Source organism: Myotis nattereri (assembly GCF_964212035.1).
Source record: "Myotis nattereri genome assembly, chromosome: 3".
In the NCBI taxonomy this organism is placed as follows: domain Eukaryota; kingdom Metazoa; phylum Chordata; class Mammalia; order Chiroptera; family Vespertilionidae; genus Myotis; species Myotis nattereri.
Window position 1 is genome coordinate 48,047,525 of NC_138077.1, and position 16,986 is coordinate 48,064,510.

Here is a 16,986-nt window from a genome sequence, read left to right on the forward strand (position 1 = left end):
ACATTTGTTTTTCTCACCCATAGAATGGGAAATAAAATATTACTCCTCAAAAGCATAAAAAGTTTTACTGTCTTCATAAGCATGGTGCAATGATAATATGAGATTATGAACATAAAAACTTTATTAGTAGTCAAGATGTAGCCATTCATTCACTCATTCATTCATCTGCATTTTTGAATTGTTGTGTTAGATCCTGTGGTAGGCCCTCTATGAGGCCTGCTGGATAAGCATAACAGAGCCAGTTTCTCCACTAGTGCAGCTCACAGACCAGGGAGGAAAGCAGCTGAAAACCTGTTATCTGTGTAAAGTTGTGGTGGCTATAGAAATGTTCTAAGGGACAGCTAATGCAGCCCTTCAAATAGTTTCTGAAATCAGACTTGGAAAGCAAGTAGGACATGAGCCCAAAGGGCAGTAGGGAAAGTGGAAGGGTACTGCAAGCTGAAGAACTATATGTGGAAAGATCTGAAATTGAGGGAGACCAAGGCTCAGTCCAGAACAGAGCACTTTTTATTTCCAGTTGGGGTTAGAGATGGCTCATTTTGAAGATGCTAGCCTTCAACTGGATACTGGACCAAGTGACCATTAGGGAGTCTTCTAATCTCATGGGCATATAATCCTATGACCAACCTTGTCTCCCTCTTTGTACCCACTCAACTATGGCCTTGGTTATTTTCTTCTCCTTCAGTACCTGGATCAGAACCTAGAAGAAAGTTTCTCTCTTGGGAGAGACTTTTAGTTTGCTTGCATTTGCTTTTGCATAATCACCCAGCTTCTAACCTCAGGTTTTCACTACCAGACAGGAGGTGACAGGAGTCATGGAAGGGGTTCAAATCCTCTGAGGATGCTAGATGATGTCAACCGCATTACCAGAGTCAGCACTGTCTTCCTGGCAATGCCCCTCAGGTATCTGCCCCTGTGTGGAATTCTTTCATGTGATATTTGGCTGGCAGAAATTTTGCTTCTTCTTGCCTCTTTTATCCCCTGCTGAAAAAGGAAGCAGAATCAACAGTGGGGCAAAGTCCCAGTTCTGCTGAATAAACACTTAAAGGCTAGGACTGATCATCTACTATTGTGCACCAGGATGGTCATTAAATAATCCCAGACTATTTATACACAGCCATTTCCCTCATCTCAGCTCCTGGACCATCCCAACTCTTGCTGCCGTAGCCACCTCAATCCCTCCTCTAGGACCCCTGGGACATTCTCACAGTCTAGCAACTGATAGGGTAAAGCTTGCCATGAAGGGCCTCCCCTGGCCACTGGCCACCAAGTGCTTTATTTGTCCTGTTTGGTTAGAATAAACCAGTTGTTCTATATTGTAAATATCACCTCTCTGGTAGAAGGAGGACAATTTATGAACTTACTTTTCCTGAGCAAATCATTTCTTTATGGGCTTCTATTAGTCAACAAAAATTAAAATTATTATCATTGGTACATGGAGTTTTGGGACTTGTTGACTTCTCAGGTCTCTTTCACCTTTAACAGTCTATGACTCTGTACACTATGATAATATTCAGATTCCTGTATCTGAGGCCAGACTAGTTCCAGTACTCATCCAGAGGGAGGAGTAGATAGTCTGTATCTAATATGAGTAGGAACTTCTCAGAATCATAGATCCATAGCATTTTAGAGCTGAGAGCAACTTAGAGTTCACCCAGCAGGCTTTTAGAAATGTTTCACAGAGTTCCTGGGAATCCACAGAGGTAGATGAAGAAGGCCAAGTGGGCAGGGCTTCAAAATCCTGACTCTGCTTCTATCCAAACATCCCTGATATGTCCTGTTTTAGACAGTGCTATTATTCCTAAGAGTTTATTCAAGAATATTTCTGTGTTTGGGGAACAAATCTTAAAATCCTGACTTGGCAATCTGCTCTTACTAGTCCCTAATGAGATTACCAATTTGAGCCTCCGTGTCCATATCTGTAAAATGGAACCAATGAAACCAGCTCCCAAGGTGTTAGAGCACAACAAAAGCTTTCACCTGCCATGAACTAGGGGTGTGGTATCTACTGGCTGGCTCTAAATCCAATGCTTGGTTACTTCCTTGAGGTGGAACATAAGTTCCCAGAGCCTTTCTGTAAAGACTGAGGGGGATGAAATACACACACACACACACACACACACACACACACACACACACACACACACCTGGAACTGCCAAAAGGGTATTTCAACAGCAACAATTGCACTTGCAACACTTGCTATTGCTGTGTTACCAAACAAGGTGACAATAGCAAATTCCATTCAACCACAACAGCAGGGGAAGATCACCCTGATAATCACTGCAACACCAGGGATTTGGTTACTGCAAGTAACTCGCTGACCTTATTGGGCTCAAGTCTGTATCTACACAGTAGCTACACAGAAGTTGAATAACCGGTCTTGTTCCTGGCACTTAGGGTGTGGCAGCTATAGCGCTTCTAACGTCTTCTTTAAATTGACTAATTCAGCTTCTCCACCATCTCCCCACATACCCTCTCCAACATGGTGTCTTCTATCCCAGACAGCATGAAATGAACAAAAAGAGGTGTGCATCTTGAATTACTTTCCTTTTCTAAAGGGATGATACTTTTCTGAATGGAACAACCTAGAACTTCCTAGAATCTCGGCTCCAGGAAACCTCTGTTTTCATATGACTAATTAGAGAATCCACCTACTCTGGAGGCCATTAAGCGGGTGTGAGGAAAGATTCCAAGCAGTGTTCTAATCACAAATTGTATCAGTCACGGCTCTGTAATCAGATGGGGGTTGGCCCGCCCTTGGTGTCATTTTCCAGGCTGTTGGGGCAATGGATCCTTGGTTTGTGTTCAATCCCAGCCCTAAAATGAATTGTCGAGTCAGCTGGGCCAGTCATCTGCTTTCTTTGCATTTCCTCATAAATGGAAATTTTATGTTTCTTAAACATATTTTTTTCCTCAATTGGAACTTAAGCTATGTCTCTCTTTCCCTTATTAATGTTTTCTTGCTTCTGAGCCCTGTCTAATGACAAATTTAGATTCTGGTTCTTATCTGTCATTGACTGGCAAACTTTGAAAACACCACTGTTTGTGACTCCGAAAAGGTCACTGAGCCCAACGCTTCATTTTACAGTTGGAGAAAATAAGAAATAGAGGGGGGAAAGTTGTTTTATCAAAATCACCCAAATCCTGAGTGGCTGAGCTAAAACTTGTGACTCAGTCAACTGTCTCTTCTACTGTGTTTGTTCACTCATTTATTTAATCACTTAGACATGCATTCAATCTATTTATCTATATTTTTTTTCTTTCATTGATTTCAGAGAGAAAGGGAAAGGGAGAGAGAGATAGAAACATCAATGATGAGAGAATCATTGATCAGCTGCCTCCTGCATGCCCCCTACTGGGTAGTGAGCCTGCAACCCAGGCTTGTGCCCTGATCAGAATCCGACAGTGACCTCCAGATTCATAGGTCAATGCTCAAACACTGAGCCATACCAGCTGGGCAATAACTATTCTTAATTTCTATTCCATACCATGTACTATTCTAAACTCCAGAAATAAAGTGATGAATAAAATTCCTACCCTAGAAACTGTATTCTGAGTAGAAGGGGACAGACAATAGACTAAGTAAATTAGATGAACTGTACATAGGAAGTTAGATGGTGTTAAGTGTTATGAAAATAAATAAAGCAGAAATGGAGAGTGGGAATGTTAGGTAGAAGAGCTCAAGTATAAAGCAAGGTCTTAGAAGACCTCCCTAAGAAGGTAAGCTTGGATCTCGACTTGATGGGCTTGATAGATGAGCCATGTGGACACCTGAGGGAAGAATAGTTCAGGCATAAACAACAGTAAATGGAAGGCCCTGAGGCAGAAGCGTGGTGGGTGTGTTGTAGGAACAATGAGGAGGCCAGTGCCACTGGAGCTGACAGGAGCTTATAGGAGGTTAGAACTGAGAGGTAACTGGCTCAGATCTGTGGGCCACTGGAATGACTCGGCCAGTGAGATGGAAAACCAGGGGAGGATTTTGAGCGGAGGAGTCACATGATCTGGAGGTGGCACAAAGACAGTTACTGTGGATCGCAGGGAAGACAGACATAAAAACTCAGTAATGAGGAGAGTGAGAAGGGTCATGGAAGGGAATGAAGGGCGGAGCTGACTGCTCAGCAGAGACACGGAACTTAGCCTGGAGCTTTATCGCTGTATCAGGTCTGGAAGGCTTCCTAGAGGAAGAAGTTTGCAAGAAATAAACAGCCACCAGATGTAGGGTGACCACCTCTCCAGATCTGCTGGAGATAATCCTGGTTTGAACACTCCTCAGTCCCCGGAAAACCAAGACAGTTGGCCACTGTACTATGAGAGTTTCCTGGTAAAGTTGGAGAGGTGGTGGGAGGTATGAAGGGGTTCTAGAGTAGAGAGGACAGGTTGTAAACATCTGAGAGGCAGGAGACGGTGATGCTGGAGGTAGGAGTATGGGGAGGAGTAGACAGGGCCCCGATGTGCACAGTTCTGTGGGCCATAATAATAAACAAGCCATGGGATTCATTATCAGAGGAAAGGTTTTAAGCAAGGAATTGTAACACTAATAACCTGTCAGTTTTATTCCTCCCCTCAGTTTCCTTATTGTAATAGAGCCATAAACAACCCCCATCATTTGTAAGTTTCTGATGAAAACTGAAAAGCAAGAAATCAATAAACAGAGTGGGGAAATAAATTTGCATCAAAACATTCCATTTGAGTGTTCAGTTGCTACTGGAAAGTCCTCATGTCCAACAAGGTCACGTTCCCTAGAAAAATAGTGTATTTTTTAATTTCTGTTTGTATTAATGATGTTATTGTTTTACTAACCTCAAAATCTCAGACATGTGATTTTTATATTCTTTCCTTGCTGATTCTGTCAGTCACTAAATCCTTATTTCTTTTTTCTTCAAAATATCTCTCCTTAGTTCTTAACTTATGTCCCATCGCTGCGAACCTGGTCAGGCTGTCCTCACCTGTGCCTGGCAGTGGTGGGCTGGCTAAGGGTCTGTGTGTGGGGGCAGAGGGAGGGAGGAGTGGGATTAGATCTCCCTGGGTGCAGGCGATAAGGGGGTGTGCTGTCTGAAGGAAATTTAAAAACAACCAATTTAAAGTCAGTTTGCTTTGTATTATTTCTTTTTAAAAAATATATTTTTATTGATTTCAGAGAGGAAAGGAGAGGGAGAGAGGAAGAGAAATAGCAATGATGAGAGAGAATCATTGACTGGCTGCCTCCTGCACGTCCCCCCACACTGGGGATCAAGCCCGAAACCCAAGCATGTGCCCTGACCAGGAATTGAACCGTGACCCCCTGGTTCATAGGTCATAGCTCAACCACTGAGCCACGCCAGCGGGGCTGCTTTGCATTATTTCTATGAACTAGCCATTAGTGGCTAGGATAAAATCTCCCACCTCAACCTCTAATCCTGTTGTTTCCTTCATTGGTCTTCCTGAATCCTGTTCTTTTTCTCCCAATCCTCATATGCCAACTTCGCTATGCAACTATAGTGAATAACCACGCATCCTTAGCTGCCTGAAACCTCAGAAGTCTTCCTGAGGTTTACAAGATCAAGCCCCAATACCACAGTTTAGCTCTCAGTCAAGCCATCAGAAACCCAAAGCCAGCCCAACAGCTGAAGCTTATCCTGTTACTCTGCATCCCAGACCCTGTTTGCTATGAGACTCTGTGCCACAAAAGCCGTGGTTTCCTGCTGCATTTGCTGGGAGGAAACTAGTTTTCAACCCCAGCACACCAGATACCACTTCTGTGCCCTTAAGCAAGTCACTTTCCCTCTAAGAAACTCGATATTCTCATTAGCCAAATTAGGTGAATACATCTCTAGACTGAAGCCACAGGATTGCAGGAAGGGCCAAATGAGACCGTGGTTAGGAAATCATCTGCCACGTGAGCCAGGATGATGATTGTAAGTGGTGGAGATAATTATTGTCAGAGTAGCGGCTGTCACCGTTCTCGTGTTGTTCATGGCAATACATGACTGTTTTTGCTGTCCATTTTTCCTTTACTCCTCCCATCTTAGCCATTCCATACCCCACTCATCATCTAGAGTAGACCAACTTCCTCAAAAATCCTTCCCTTGCTATTCAATATTTAAGCCTACCCTGAACTCTGCTCTTTTCAAAAACTTGGCTTGCTCCCTGTGCTCGCTAGTTCTCTCTCCGTAGCCATGTGGCCCTAGCAGCCTTGTGGTGGACAGCCACAGGAACTCTAAAGGCAGGCTCCACGTGGGAGCCTGGATCCCACAGCACAGCAAGGGATTGCAGCCTGGAACACAAGCTAATCTTAAGCCAGGGATGGTGAAAAGGCTGAACTGGACTAAGCTTTCCTATGGCACAGGACCTCTGGACATTGACCCTGTTTCTGGCCCTGATTTTCCATGGGGGGACAGGACAGACAGAGATGGGACACTGGAAACCCAGGAGCTGCCTTCTATTTTCACCCAAATAAATCTTACCTCCTGACCTCATCCTCCCTTGTGGGCCCTCGAAAATGCTTTTTCTCACAACACCAAGGACCCTACTTCCACCGGCAACAGAGGCACCTATTTTTTACCCCTGAAAGCAGAATATGCTGATAGTGCCCTCTGCTGCTTAGTAATGATGCTCTTTTCTACACAGTGGAAAAGCAAGTGAGAGAATGCCTAGTAAAATAAATAGGTAGGAATTGTGTCTTTCCCCTAGCCAGCGTGGCTCAGTGGCTGAAGAGGTCACGGTTCAATTCCTAGTCAGGGCACATGCCCGGGTTGTGGGCTTGATCCCCAGGGTGGGGAATGCAGGAGGCAGCTGATCAATGATGCTCTCTCATCACTGATGTTTCTCTCTTCCTCTCGCAAATCAATAAAAAGATTTTTCTTTTTTAATTGTGTCTTTCAGTGTGCTGGGATAAAGAGGACTGGGAATAGCTGCTGAAAGGCCCCAGTACAGGTGAGGCCAAAGAGTCAGATGGCCAGAGATGGTGGGTGCAGGGAAGCCAGACATCTCTTTACACTGGTGATTGACAACCTGTTTGGAATCAAAACATCCTCTTGATTTTGTATAACAAGTTTCTCTTCTTCTGTGCCCTTACCCCAGAAAAACATGTTACTTATGACCAGAGATGCTTTTTAAATCCAATTGTATGAAAGTTAACTTTGAAGGTTTCAAGATGCTTCGTGGGAGAATGCATTTTTAAAAAAAATGTCATGAGAGCTGGAAAAGGATTGCTAGAGAAATCTCAGCCTTATTTATTTTCCTTCTTGTTAGATGCGCTGATATGTAGTAAAAATAACAATAGACTTTTAATAATTGCCTGTTGTGTGTTGGCATTTTTGTTCCATTATCTCAGTTAAATCTCATGATAACTCATCAGATAGGTATTCCTAGCCCTTTACAGATGAAGACATTGAAAATAAGGGCAAGAAATATGTCCATTATTCCTGAGTTAATAAGAGGCAGCAAGGGGGGCTAAGTGTAGGTGGCACAATCCTGCCTTCTTCCCTATTCTACCCTGACTCCTCTCATGATGGAGCTCTGGAATAGCAGCCAAGCTGCCTGGGTATAAATCCAGATTCTACCAATAACTTGTAGTAAAGTCCAGTAAATAAATTTCCTTTCTGGGCCTCAGTTCCCTCCACTCTAAATGAGAGGTGTTGGACCAAATCCTCTCTAAGGCCCCTTTCACCTCACAGTCTGTTACTGGTAGTGGCAGTCATTTACTGAACTCTAAATACAAAGCCTTGTGAAGATGATTGGTTCTTGAGGGTCCACCCCAGGCTTGATCTTCCCAGTTTAATCAGCTCTGAACAGTTCAATGTTGGTTTCAGATAAGCAATGACCAAAAGCACTCTATGTTGAGCTTTGCAGGCCATTTGAATAGTTTCCTATTTAATTTGTACATCATTTTGCACATAAATGATGCACACACACCCCCTCCCCCCTACAGAGTCCAAACCATGTTGCTGATTCTGAGGGCAGGGCAGGGTGAAATTTTCAGCATGCCAGCTTGTCCCATGTGACAATAACTAGGCATTAGTTGGTGAGTGCCCTGGTGGGCAGTGTGCCCCAAGTTGATGGGCCCATCTTGATAGGGCAGTGTCCCCAGGAAAAACCTCTCTGAGTGCTGCTGAGCCTTTGAAGTGGCTCACCAGTGCTTCAACGCCAAGTTCATGGTACAAGGAGCAACATCTGATGTACTTTTTTTTACCTTTAGAGACAAAATCATTACTCAGAAGCCAAACGTCTGGAAGGAAAAGCTGTGCCCTGTGCTCAGCCCTATGGCCTGGAAGTTCAGAGAAGGCTCCCTCCAAGTGCTCCCGCGAGGAAGCCCGAGCTGCCTGAGCAGAGCTGCAATCAGACCTGGCACATCTGAGCAGGCGCAGCAACCATCTTGCTGAAGACCGTAGCCTCGTTCTGAATCTTCATGGGGTGTGGAGGAGTGTTGAGGCTTGGGGTCATATAAGTCTATGATAATTCCTCCTGCCTCCTAGCTCTTCATAAAAAGTGGTCAGTACTGCAAAGTATCTTTAGAGAGTACAATCACTTGGGTTTTTTTGTTTTGTTTTGTTTGTTTGTTTAACTTAGGAAACACATCTACTGTGATTTTGACTGTGGTCAAATTATTCATCTAGTCTGGGTTTCTTTTTCCCTATGCGTGGCTAATGGTCCAGTCTTCCCGGCTGCTGTCAAATGCTTAGTGACCACAGTGGTGGCCAGTGAAGGGAAGGGGGACATTCCTCCAGGAATCTTGACTGTCTCTAGTCAATGCCTTCATGCCTGTTCTTCACTGGGAGCTAAGGAGCTAGCTGTGTAATGAATTGAAAATGAAGACTACTCAGTGCAATTCTGCTAAAAACACACTTCTTCCTTAGACCTGGAGGGGACAAAGCGACTAAACAATTTTTATTTAGTTATCAATATTAACTTCAAGGAAGCATAATTCAAATTCATATTATTTGTGAGAAAAGCATGTCCTGAAACTCTGAACTCCAAGTGCAATAGAGATACTGGGGTCTGTTCAGTAAACATTGCTACACACTGGAAATATCATGAGAGCCCAGAATATTACTCTGGTGACCGAAGCCTTGAAGTTGGCTTCTAAGCCTCGGGAACTCTATAATTTATTCTAAATGTATAGAATTTACAGTATGATTGCCTAAGTCTTGGGCCCTAAGACCTTCAAAGGCTTTTGCAAAGTTTAGCAAACCAAAAGCAGGTACAGAGAACACACATAGTAAGTGTGTTGGACACTTATTGCATGATGTCTCATCCAGTTCTCTGGTGTTAAATGAGGCAAATGGACCCCATTAATGCCTGTGGGGGGTGATTTGCATCTAAACATTCCCAAAGCTTCTGACACCTGTTCCATTTGACACCGGAAGTGATGTCCTTACTAAAGTATTACAGTGTTCTGGTTTTACTAAAAGCTTGACTGATTTTACCAGATGCTTTAGCTTTTCAGACAACACACCTGAGCATTGTCAGCTGGCAGGAATCTCTTAATTATTTCCATTTCTGGGATGAATGCGTAAGGATTTGAGTGAGCAGACTGGGCCCAGGGCACGTGAAGCTTCTCTGACTCGCGGGCAGAAGAAAATGCCCCTGGGAGAGCTCACAGACTTCAGTCTGAGTGATGGGGTTCTCTTCAGCTTGTTTGCTTTCTGTAAGAAGCACGGTCCAGGTGGCTACACCCCAGCCACTTACATATACCTGCTCACAAGGGAACACAATAAAACTGTATTTTAAACTGGTATTAATTTGGGTTTTCACAGGATTCACGAGAGGGCTCTTCCCAGGCCAATCTATAGAAAAGATCCCAATCCACCCACCTCCAAAGAACAGTTTAATATGAACTTTCCCAACTTTCTGAAAGCTTAATATTTTTGAACCCAAGAAATCATCCAGTTCAAATTCCACACTCTTTCAGTTGAGGACACTGTGGTGAAAGGAGAGGTCATCTGGCTCATCTGCTTTTGGGTGGTGGAACAGGCACTCGACACCCAGCTTAACTGTCACCTTCTCTGTAAGCCTTCCCTGTCCCCAGCTGCTCCTCTCTCTGAACTAACATGACCTTTTGTGTACTTGCCTCTGCCCCAACTTTTCTATCACAGCACGTGCCTCACTTTATAGTTTTCATTTGTTTACATCTATGTTTTTCCACTTTACTTTGAATTCCATAAAAAAGGGTTAAAGTCTTACTCATGCTTTGACTACCTCCCTAAAACCACTACTGAGTAGCCTTTCAAAACTGTCTGAAGAATTAATTCATGAATGACCAGACCTTTGCTTTACCACCTTCCCTGCAACGGTTCCTTTTCTCTGTGTACAAAATGAAGATTGCACTGATGTGTCTCGAGATAATTGTCCACTTACGTATGGCAAGTGTTTCAAGGCCCTAAAAGAGCTCTATAAATGCCAACCATGATTACAACCCTTTGAAACAATGGGATATATGATTTACAAGTGGAAAAAGATGAGACACAGCAGGTAATGTTTCTTGCCTGGTTCACATTTCTATCCCCACCCATCATCAGATAGTGATTCAGAGGTAAAAACATCAACTTGGGAAGAGTGAGGAGGGTGTAAATAGGGTCTAGGTAGAATTTCCAGGACCCATGCCATCACATCTGATGGGGCCAAGGGCAATGGCTCTCTGGTGGAACGATAATATTCAATTCCCTTCTGAAGTGGAGACGCAGATGATCAGCCCTACCACAGCAGAAGACAACTTGGGGCCAGGACCAGAAATTTGTCCAACCCTACGGTACCCTCGACCTTCTCTGTGGTGACCTCCCAAGAACAGGGAGGGCAAGGCTTGTCTTGTTCACCTTTTCTTCCCTCTCCCCAAAGGCGTATCACATCAAGTGGCCAGAAAAGGTGACTGTCTTTTGACTGAAGGGAGCATTCAGATTTCCTCCCTAATACTGTGTCAGGAAAAGAGGGGGCAGAAACGTCCCCCTCTTGTTTGGTTATTTTTCTGTGGGCCCTTAACAAGATCGCTGAAGGAAGAGGTGACTCACTGAGCCAACTTCTCATATGGCTGAGGTCATCATCCATTGTAGAGTGGAGCCAGAATCAATGATCAGATTGTTCCAGACGTGACATCGTCTGGCCTCAGAGGTCAGCAGCGGGCACAGAGAACACTGTGATTTCCCAGGGGGAGGAGGACTAGGGGAGGCTCTGACAGTGTGAATCCGCAGCTCAGCCCAGCAGTGAGCTCAGAAGCGGTTGATGTTACTTGTCTCTCTTTGTTTGAGGAAATCAACCAGGTCCAAAACAAAACGAGCCCTGATGTCTTCTGTTGGAAACATCGAATTACCTGGGACTTAGAGGATTTGTGGGTGGGCTGTGGGATTCTGTGGGAGGTCACTTCACAACACAGGCTTCTTGGCAGGAGCTGGAGAGGGAATCATAAACGTGGGCCCAGTCTAACTGACGCATTAGGGTTTTCTGCCACATGGCTCCTGTTTCCCCCGAATTCTGGATGTGGCAAGAGTTCAAATTGTTTTCCCACTTCTCAGCCGAACCATTGTCAGTCACCTCAGAATGGTAATCCTTCGGCATAAGGAACTGGTGAGGTGGCCCCCATTACCTCCTTCCTTGACGTCAGTGAGGGGTTGTTTGCTGTGGCTCTTCTGTGAAATATTCAGCATTTGGACTGCAATTAAAATTCATAGCTATGTATTATTAAATGGTACTGACTCATTCCATGACTTCTCCTCCACTGAATAAGTGCCAAAAAGTGCCATATCCACAGGCCGCATGAAACTAAAAGTTCCTTGTCAAACAATTTACATTCAGGGCTCTGAAGACAGCACGTTACACATCCAAGAATATCACTCAGTGTTTTCTCAAGGGGAAATTTCAGTTCTGGATTCTTTCTGCTAGAGGGAGAGGAAGATGGCTCCTGAGAAGAACCTTCTTCCCTTTTGTGAGTTTCACGAAAGCAGTGCCTGGCTCACAGAATTTACTCAAAAAATGGGCTGATCTGATGGAATTGAGTACCCCATATGCACTATATCTCAGAGGAGAAGGGCAAATGTGCCTTTACACATAATTCAGCAGGAAAATAAAGGAGAAAAAGTTTAGATTTTATAAAACCAGCAAATTTTTCTTTCCCGTCATGTATTATTTAGTATTGGATATGTTTGGAAGCATGGCCGAGAGAGCAAACCACCCTCGTCCTTTTCTCCCCTCCTGTTAAAAAACACAACACTGTACTTCTGCCTCAGACAAGGACACTCCAAGCTCACCAATCACAGGTTCGCATCTCACTGTACCCCACCTCCTCATCTGCAAAATGGGCACGTGAACAAGCTGTGTGTTACAAGCAATGAAATCACGTAGGTGAAAATAAAGCTTTGTAAAACTTCAGGCTTTTTATACACATGGTAATTCCCCAAGAGGTAGAGATTAAGAGTCCTTGACATGAAGTGATAAGTTGGGTTTTATAGCCTGGCCTGCCTCAAGCACATAGAATACTGTTGAGTGAAACTAGAGAAAGGCACCCCGTCTAGACAGGCCCAGGTCTGCGGGTCCACAGAGTGGGGAGCGAGCATCATTTTTGACAACTACAAAAGGCAGCCCTTCTTCTTGTGGATGTTGCCCTTTGCCAGGATTCCTGTGTCCATAAGCCTCCTGGGCCAGGCATTCTCCCATCACTCCAATTCTGTCACCAGGTCTTTCCGATCTCTGAGCCTCGGTTTCCTCCCAGGCATGGAATTGAACTGTGACTTCTAAGCCCTCCTTCACACCTTCACTTTGTAGTTCGAAAAACTACAAAAACTCAAATGGGCTCTTCTAGCACATGGATTGTCATTTTTGAGTTCAATTTTTTAAGGTCATCCGACGACACTCCCTAACTATTTGAATGAAATCATGTATGGTTTGATGTGGAGCAGATTAAAAATATAAATGCTTTCCAGTATATATGATGTCCCAGGTGTAAAACAATATCGGTAACCTACAAAACAAGAAAAACTCCTCCGTTGTCAGCAAAGGGTGGGAGATATGGATCTACCACAAAGTAGATTTATGGAGGCCTTCACCTACTTTCTGTGGGGCTGAATGTCAGAATCCCTGCTGAAGCCCCTTGCTTGCTCAGAGCACCCAGAGCACCCAGGAAATGGGACTGCAAGGAGCCAAGGGCTGTTTTCTTTGTTGATGCCTTGTTGCCAGAAAACAGAAATCAGATCCTTGCCCAGATCTTCCTATCAGCAGATCTGAGTGCCAGCAAACACTTCTCAGAGATAGCAAACAAATAGCAATCTACCTTTTCAGAGCTCAGAAACTTTTATGGCCTTAAAATTGGGTTTAAAGTTTTAAAATCATATCCTATATAATAAAGAGCTATTATGCTAATTAGACTGAACAGCAGAATGATGATCCAGGCAACTTTCTGGACGACCGTCCAGATGACCTTCTGGACGAAGCCAGGGCTGTGAGGGCCAAGCCCCTTGCATGAATTTCATGCATGGGGCCTCTAGTGTACATATAATGAACCTAGTCACACAAGTCTCAAAATGTTAGTAGAAATAAATGCGGTTGAATTTGTGAATATTTCCAAAACCAGTTCTTGTTGTTGTTTGTTTGTTTGTTTGTTTAGAGTCAGGCTTCTGGAAACAAGTACAGCCAATTATATCACTTATAGCGAAGAAAACTGGAGCCCAGAAAGGGAAGGAGAGTAGCTCCAGGTCACACAGCAGGGCATGTGTGATCGCGCTGCGATTATAATCTAATGTTCTTTCCACTCTCCCATGATGGAAATGCAACTAGAAGGTTGGGTGGAAACAGCACGTAAATCACAATGACTCATTTGTTCAGTCTCAAGGATGAATGTTCTTATCACTCACTCAGATCATAAATGGCGGAAAGTCAATGTGAGTTTTACAAAAAAAAAATTATTTGCTGCTTTTCTGAAAGGCTACAGCCTCTAGCACTGTCCATCAGAGAGGCAGATGACCTCCCACTGTCTAGGGCAGCAGGTTCCCCTTGGCTAGAACCACCCCAGCCCCATCCCAAATAATGTCTCAGAATTGGCACCAAGGACCAGACGTTGTCTGGATGAACACCCATTTCTGTTTCTTCAAAAGCAGTGCTCCCAGCTCTTGCAACCACAGAACATCTGCCAGCAAAACTAATCATTGCCCAACGTTGCCCCTGGGTCATCTCCAAAGCTCCTGTGGGACCACAAAACCATTACCTGAAGATAAACCAAATATTTAGGAGAAGAAAAACAAATGCCAGATATTAAAATAAGGCTCCCTTTATTAAACCAACCAGTCACAAGAACAAGCCCACATGCTGGACAGTAGCAAAGAGGAGGGACCACCAAGCTATGCAGATGAAGACTAGAATCAATTAGAAATATATTTTTCTCAAGATCAACATGCTCCTTCTCACCCGTGGACTCCACTCTCAGGCGACATGCTCAGAATCAGATGGGATTCAAGATTTTCTTCTAAAAGTCACTGGGGTAAAGATCCATTCTATTTCAAACCCCTAAGCAACCTCCAGAAGAGCATGACTCCCAGGGCGTCCTTTCTGGAGCATTGTGGAGGACGGATCGAAGCTTCCAGTGTAAGTTTGTCTTCGGTGGAAATACCACCAAGGCCTTGGAAAGGTTGGGCCCCTCCATCTCGCAGTACTTATCAGAGTGGTTCTTTCTCAGAGCCTGGGGACCCTCGGCCAGTGATAGGTGAGGCAGTGCAGATGCCGCCACCACCGGGCACCTCAGGCTCAAACTCATGGCCATCAGCACCATGAGAGGAGGTGGCTGAGAGGCTCAGAGCCAGAAAGGCCTTCTGAAATGGCAACACATGCTAGCTTTAGAACTACATCACACATAGTGTACCCCAAAAGGACTTACTCTTTCTGCTTTAGCTCTTGTATCTGCAGCCAATGAAGTGCATGTGTGTGTGTGGGGGGGGGGAGGGGTGAGGGGAGATGACTGGGCATTGAGAGATGAACTGATGAAAAAACCAAGACAGACAGACAGACTGAGTGAGGCAAAGCAAACATACTTAGGAACAGAAGGGAGATCTGATGACTCGTATTAACCTGTTAATTTATACCATGGCTTTGTACAAAAATAAAAAGGTTCTCATAAGATTATTAACAATTTAAATAAATATCTAATAGAACACTCTTTCTCATTTTTATAGCTCATCTTTTGGGTTGATGTTCAGTTCATGTTTCCCTTGTTGTTCTTGATCCAGGATTGCGATCACTTCGTCAGCTTTTATCCGCTCCTGCAAAAAAGACAATTTGCACATTTTCGTTACAAGCATCATAGTCAGTCCTGGTGGCAGATGCTTTCCTAACACTTTCAGGCATCCATCTGTCCATGGAATGGAAGCTAAATCCAGTTAAGGATTGAGCCTCATCTCATCCCTGCAATGGTGCCTTCTCCTGATCTCCCTGTGTCTTAGTCAATCTACTTTCCAAAATTTCTCTCTTGCCAAGAAGTCTACTATATTCAACTGCTGACTCCCTTTTCTATGTTGTGGTCCTATAGACATCTCCAGGTCAGCTCTACAGTTCAGTATTTCAAACTGAATTCACTGTTTTCTTCTGCACAGACCTACTCTATTCCTCCTCAGTGAGCCTGCTCCTGCTCACCCATGTGCCCTAAAAGCCTGACCATGGATCCTTGGATCTCATCTACCTCCTGTGCCCACCCCTTTCTTTTCAGTGCACATTACTGTTGCCTTAGCTTAGGCCAGGTTTCTCAACCTCAGCTCTACTGACATTTTGGAACAGATCATTTTTTCCTGTGAGGGCTTTCCCCTGTGTTGTGGGGTGTTTAGCAGCATCCCTGGCCAGTAGCAGCTCTCCTCAAGTCATGACAACCAAAATTGCTTCTGGACATTGTCAAATGTGCCTTAGGAGGCAAATCAGCTCCCGTTTATGCTTTCATGATCTCTCAACTCAATTGCTATAGCAACCTCCAAATTATCTGTTCCACACCCCACACCTACATGCTTCTAACAGAACCCATGCACTTGACTCATGACCATGTCATCTTCCTGTTCACTGCACACAGCCCTGGCATGGCCTCTCAGTGCCTAAAGTTCCAGGTCCAATCTCCCTGCTGTGCTTATAAGGAGTTGTTTGATTTACATCATTCTTTCTTTTCCAGCTCACCTGTCCTCTCTCACTTCACCTTACACTCCAACCTCCTAACTCACCTCAAGGTCTCTGAACCATCACTCTCAGAAGAATTCCCCAGTTCGAGTGTCAGCTAAATGCCCCGCTCCGCCCCCCACCCCCGGATGCTTCCATCATATCCTGTGCTTTTTCTTACCATCCACATCAATCAAATAGCCGACCCAGTTGGTCTATCTTCAAATGGCATCTCAAGCCTTCCACATTTTTTCACCTTCTCTCTAACTACCTTTGCCTACAACATGCTGGCTGGACAAGCGGAGCAGCAAATGGATGTTTCTCTCAAATCAATAAATAAAAATTAAAAAAAATAAAGCTATTCTGTAACCCTTTCATACCCTTTAATTCACCAGGACTAGGGGAGGTAGAGGAGGTAGGGCACATTGCTTCTCTCCCACACCCCCAGTTAGAATACAATTCATCTTCCTTAACCAGTTGTTGAGTCTGACCCCTGCCTCCCCTGTGGCCTCTTTTCACACCACTCTCCATCTTGCTCAGCACATTCCAGTCACTGGGTTTCTTGTTTCTTGACCACTTTAAGCTCCCTCTTGTCCCTGGGCCTTTGTAACCTGTTCTCTGCATAGAATTCTCTTCCCAAGGCCATTATCAGAGTTGACTTCCTGTCATGCAGGTGGGAACTCACCTCTCATCAGTCCCAGTGGCCCTCAGGGTGCCACCCCTTCCCCATCACTCTCAAATCAGTGATCTTGTTCTCTTTTCCACACATTTCTCACTATCTGAAAATCTCTCAATTATTTATTCTTTTACATATCTGTTGTCTTTGTCCACTAGAACGGAAGCTCCATGAAAGCAGGGAATCCTGTCATTTTGCTCACCGCTGTATTTCCAGTGACCAA

General features: G+C 44.3%; 1 protein-coding gene across 2 annotated transcripts in view; it reads right to left on the bottom strand.

Annotated features, from left to right (window-relative positions):
* Window positions 1-14,213: 14,213 nt before the first annotated feature.
* Window positions 14,214-16,986, bottom strand: part of P3H2 (prolyl 3-hydroxylase 2) — a gene marked incomplete at its 5' end in the record, with an annotated part of 172,482 nt that continues 169,709 nt past the window's right edge. For both annotated transcript variants that reach the window (XM_081087028.1, XM_081087027.1), the window contains one exon: window positions 14,214-15,213. In XM_081087028.1, coding sequence (XP_080943154.1) covers window positions 15,121-15,213 — 93 coding nt within the window. In that variant the 3' untranslated portion in view covers window positions 14,214-15,120. The remainder of the gene's footprint in view (window positions 15,214-16,986) is intronic.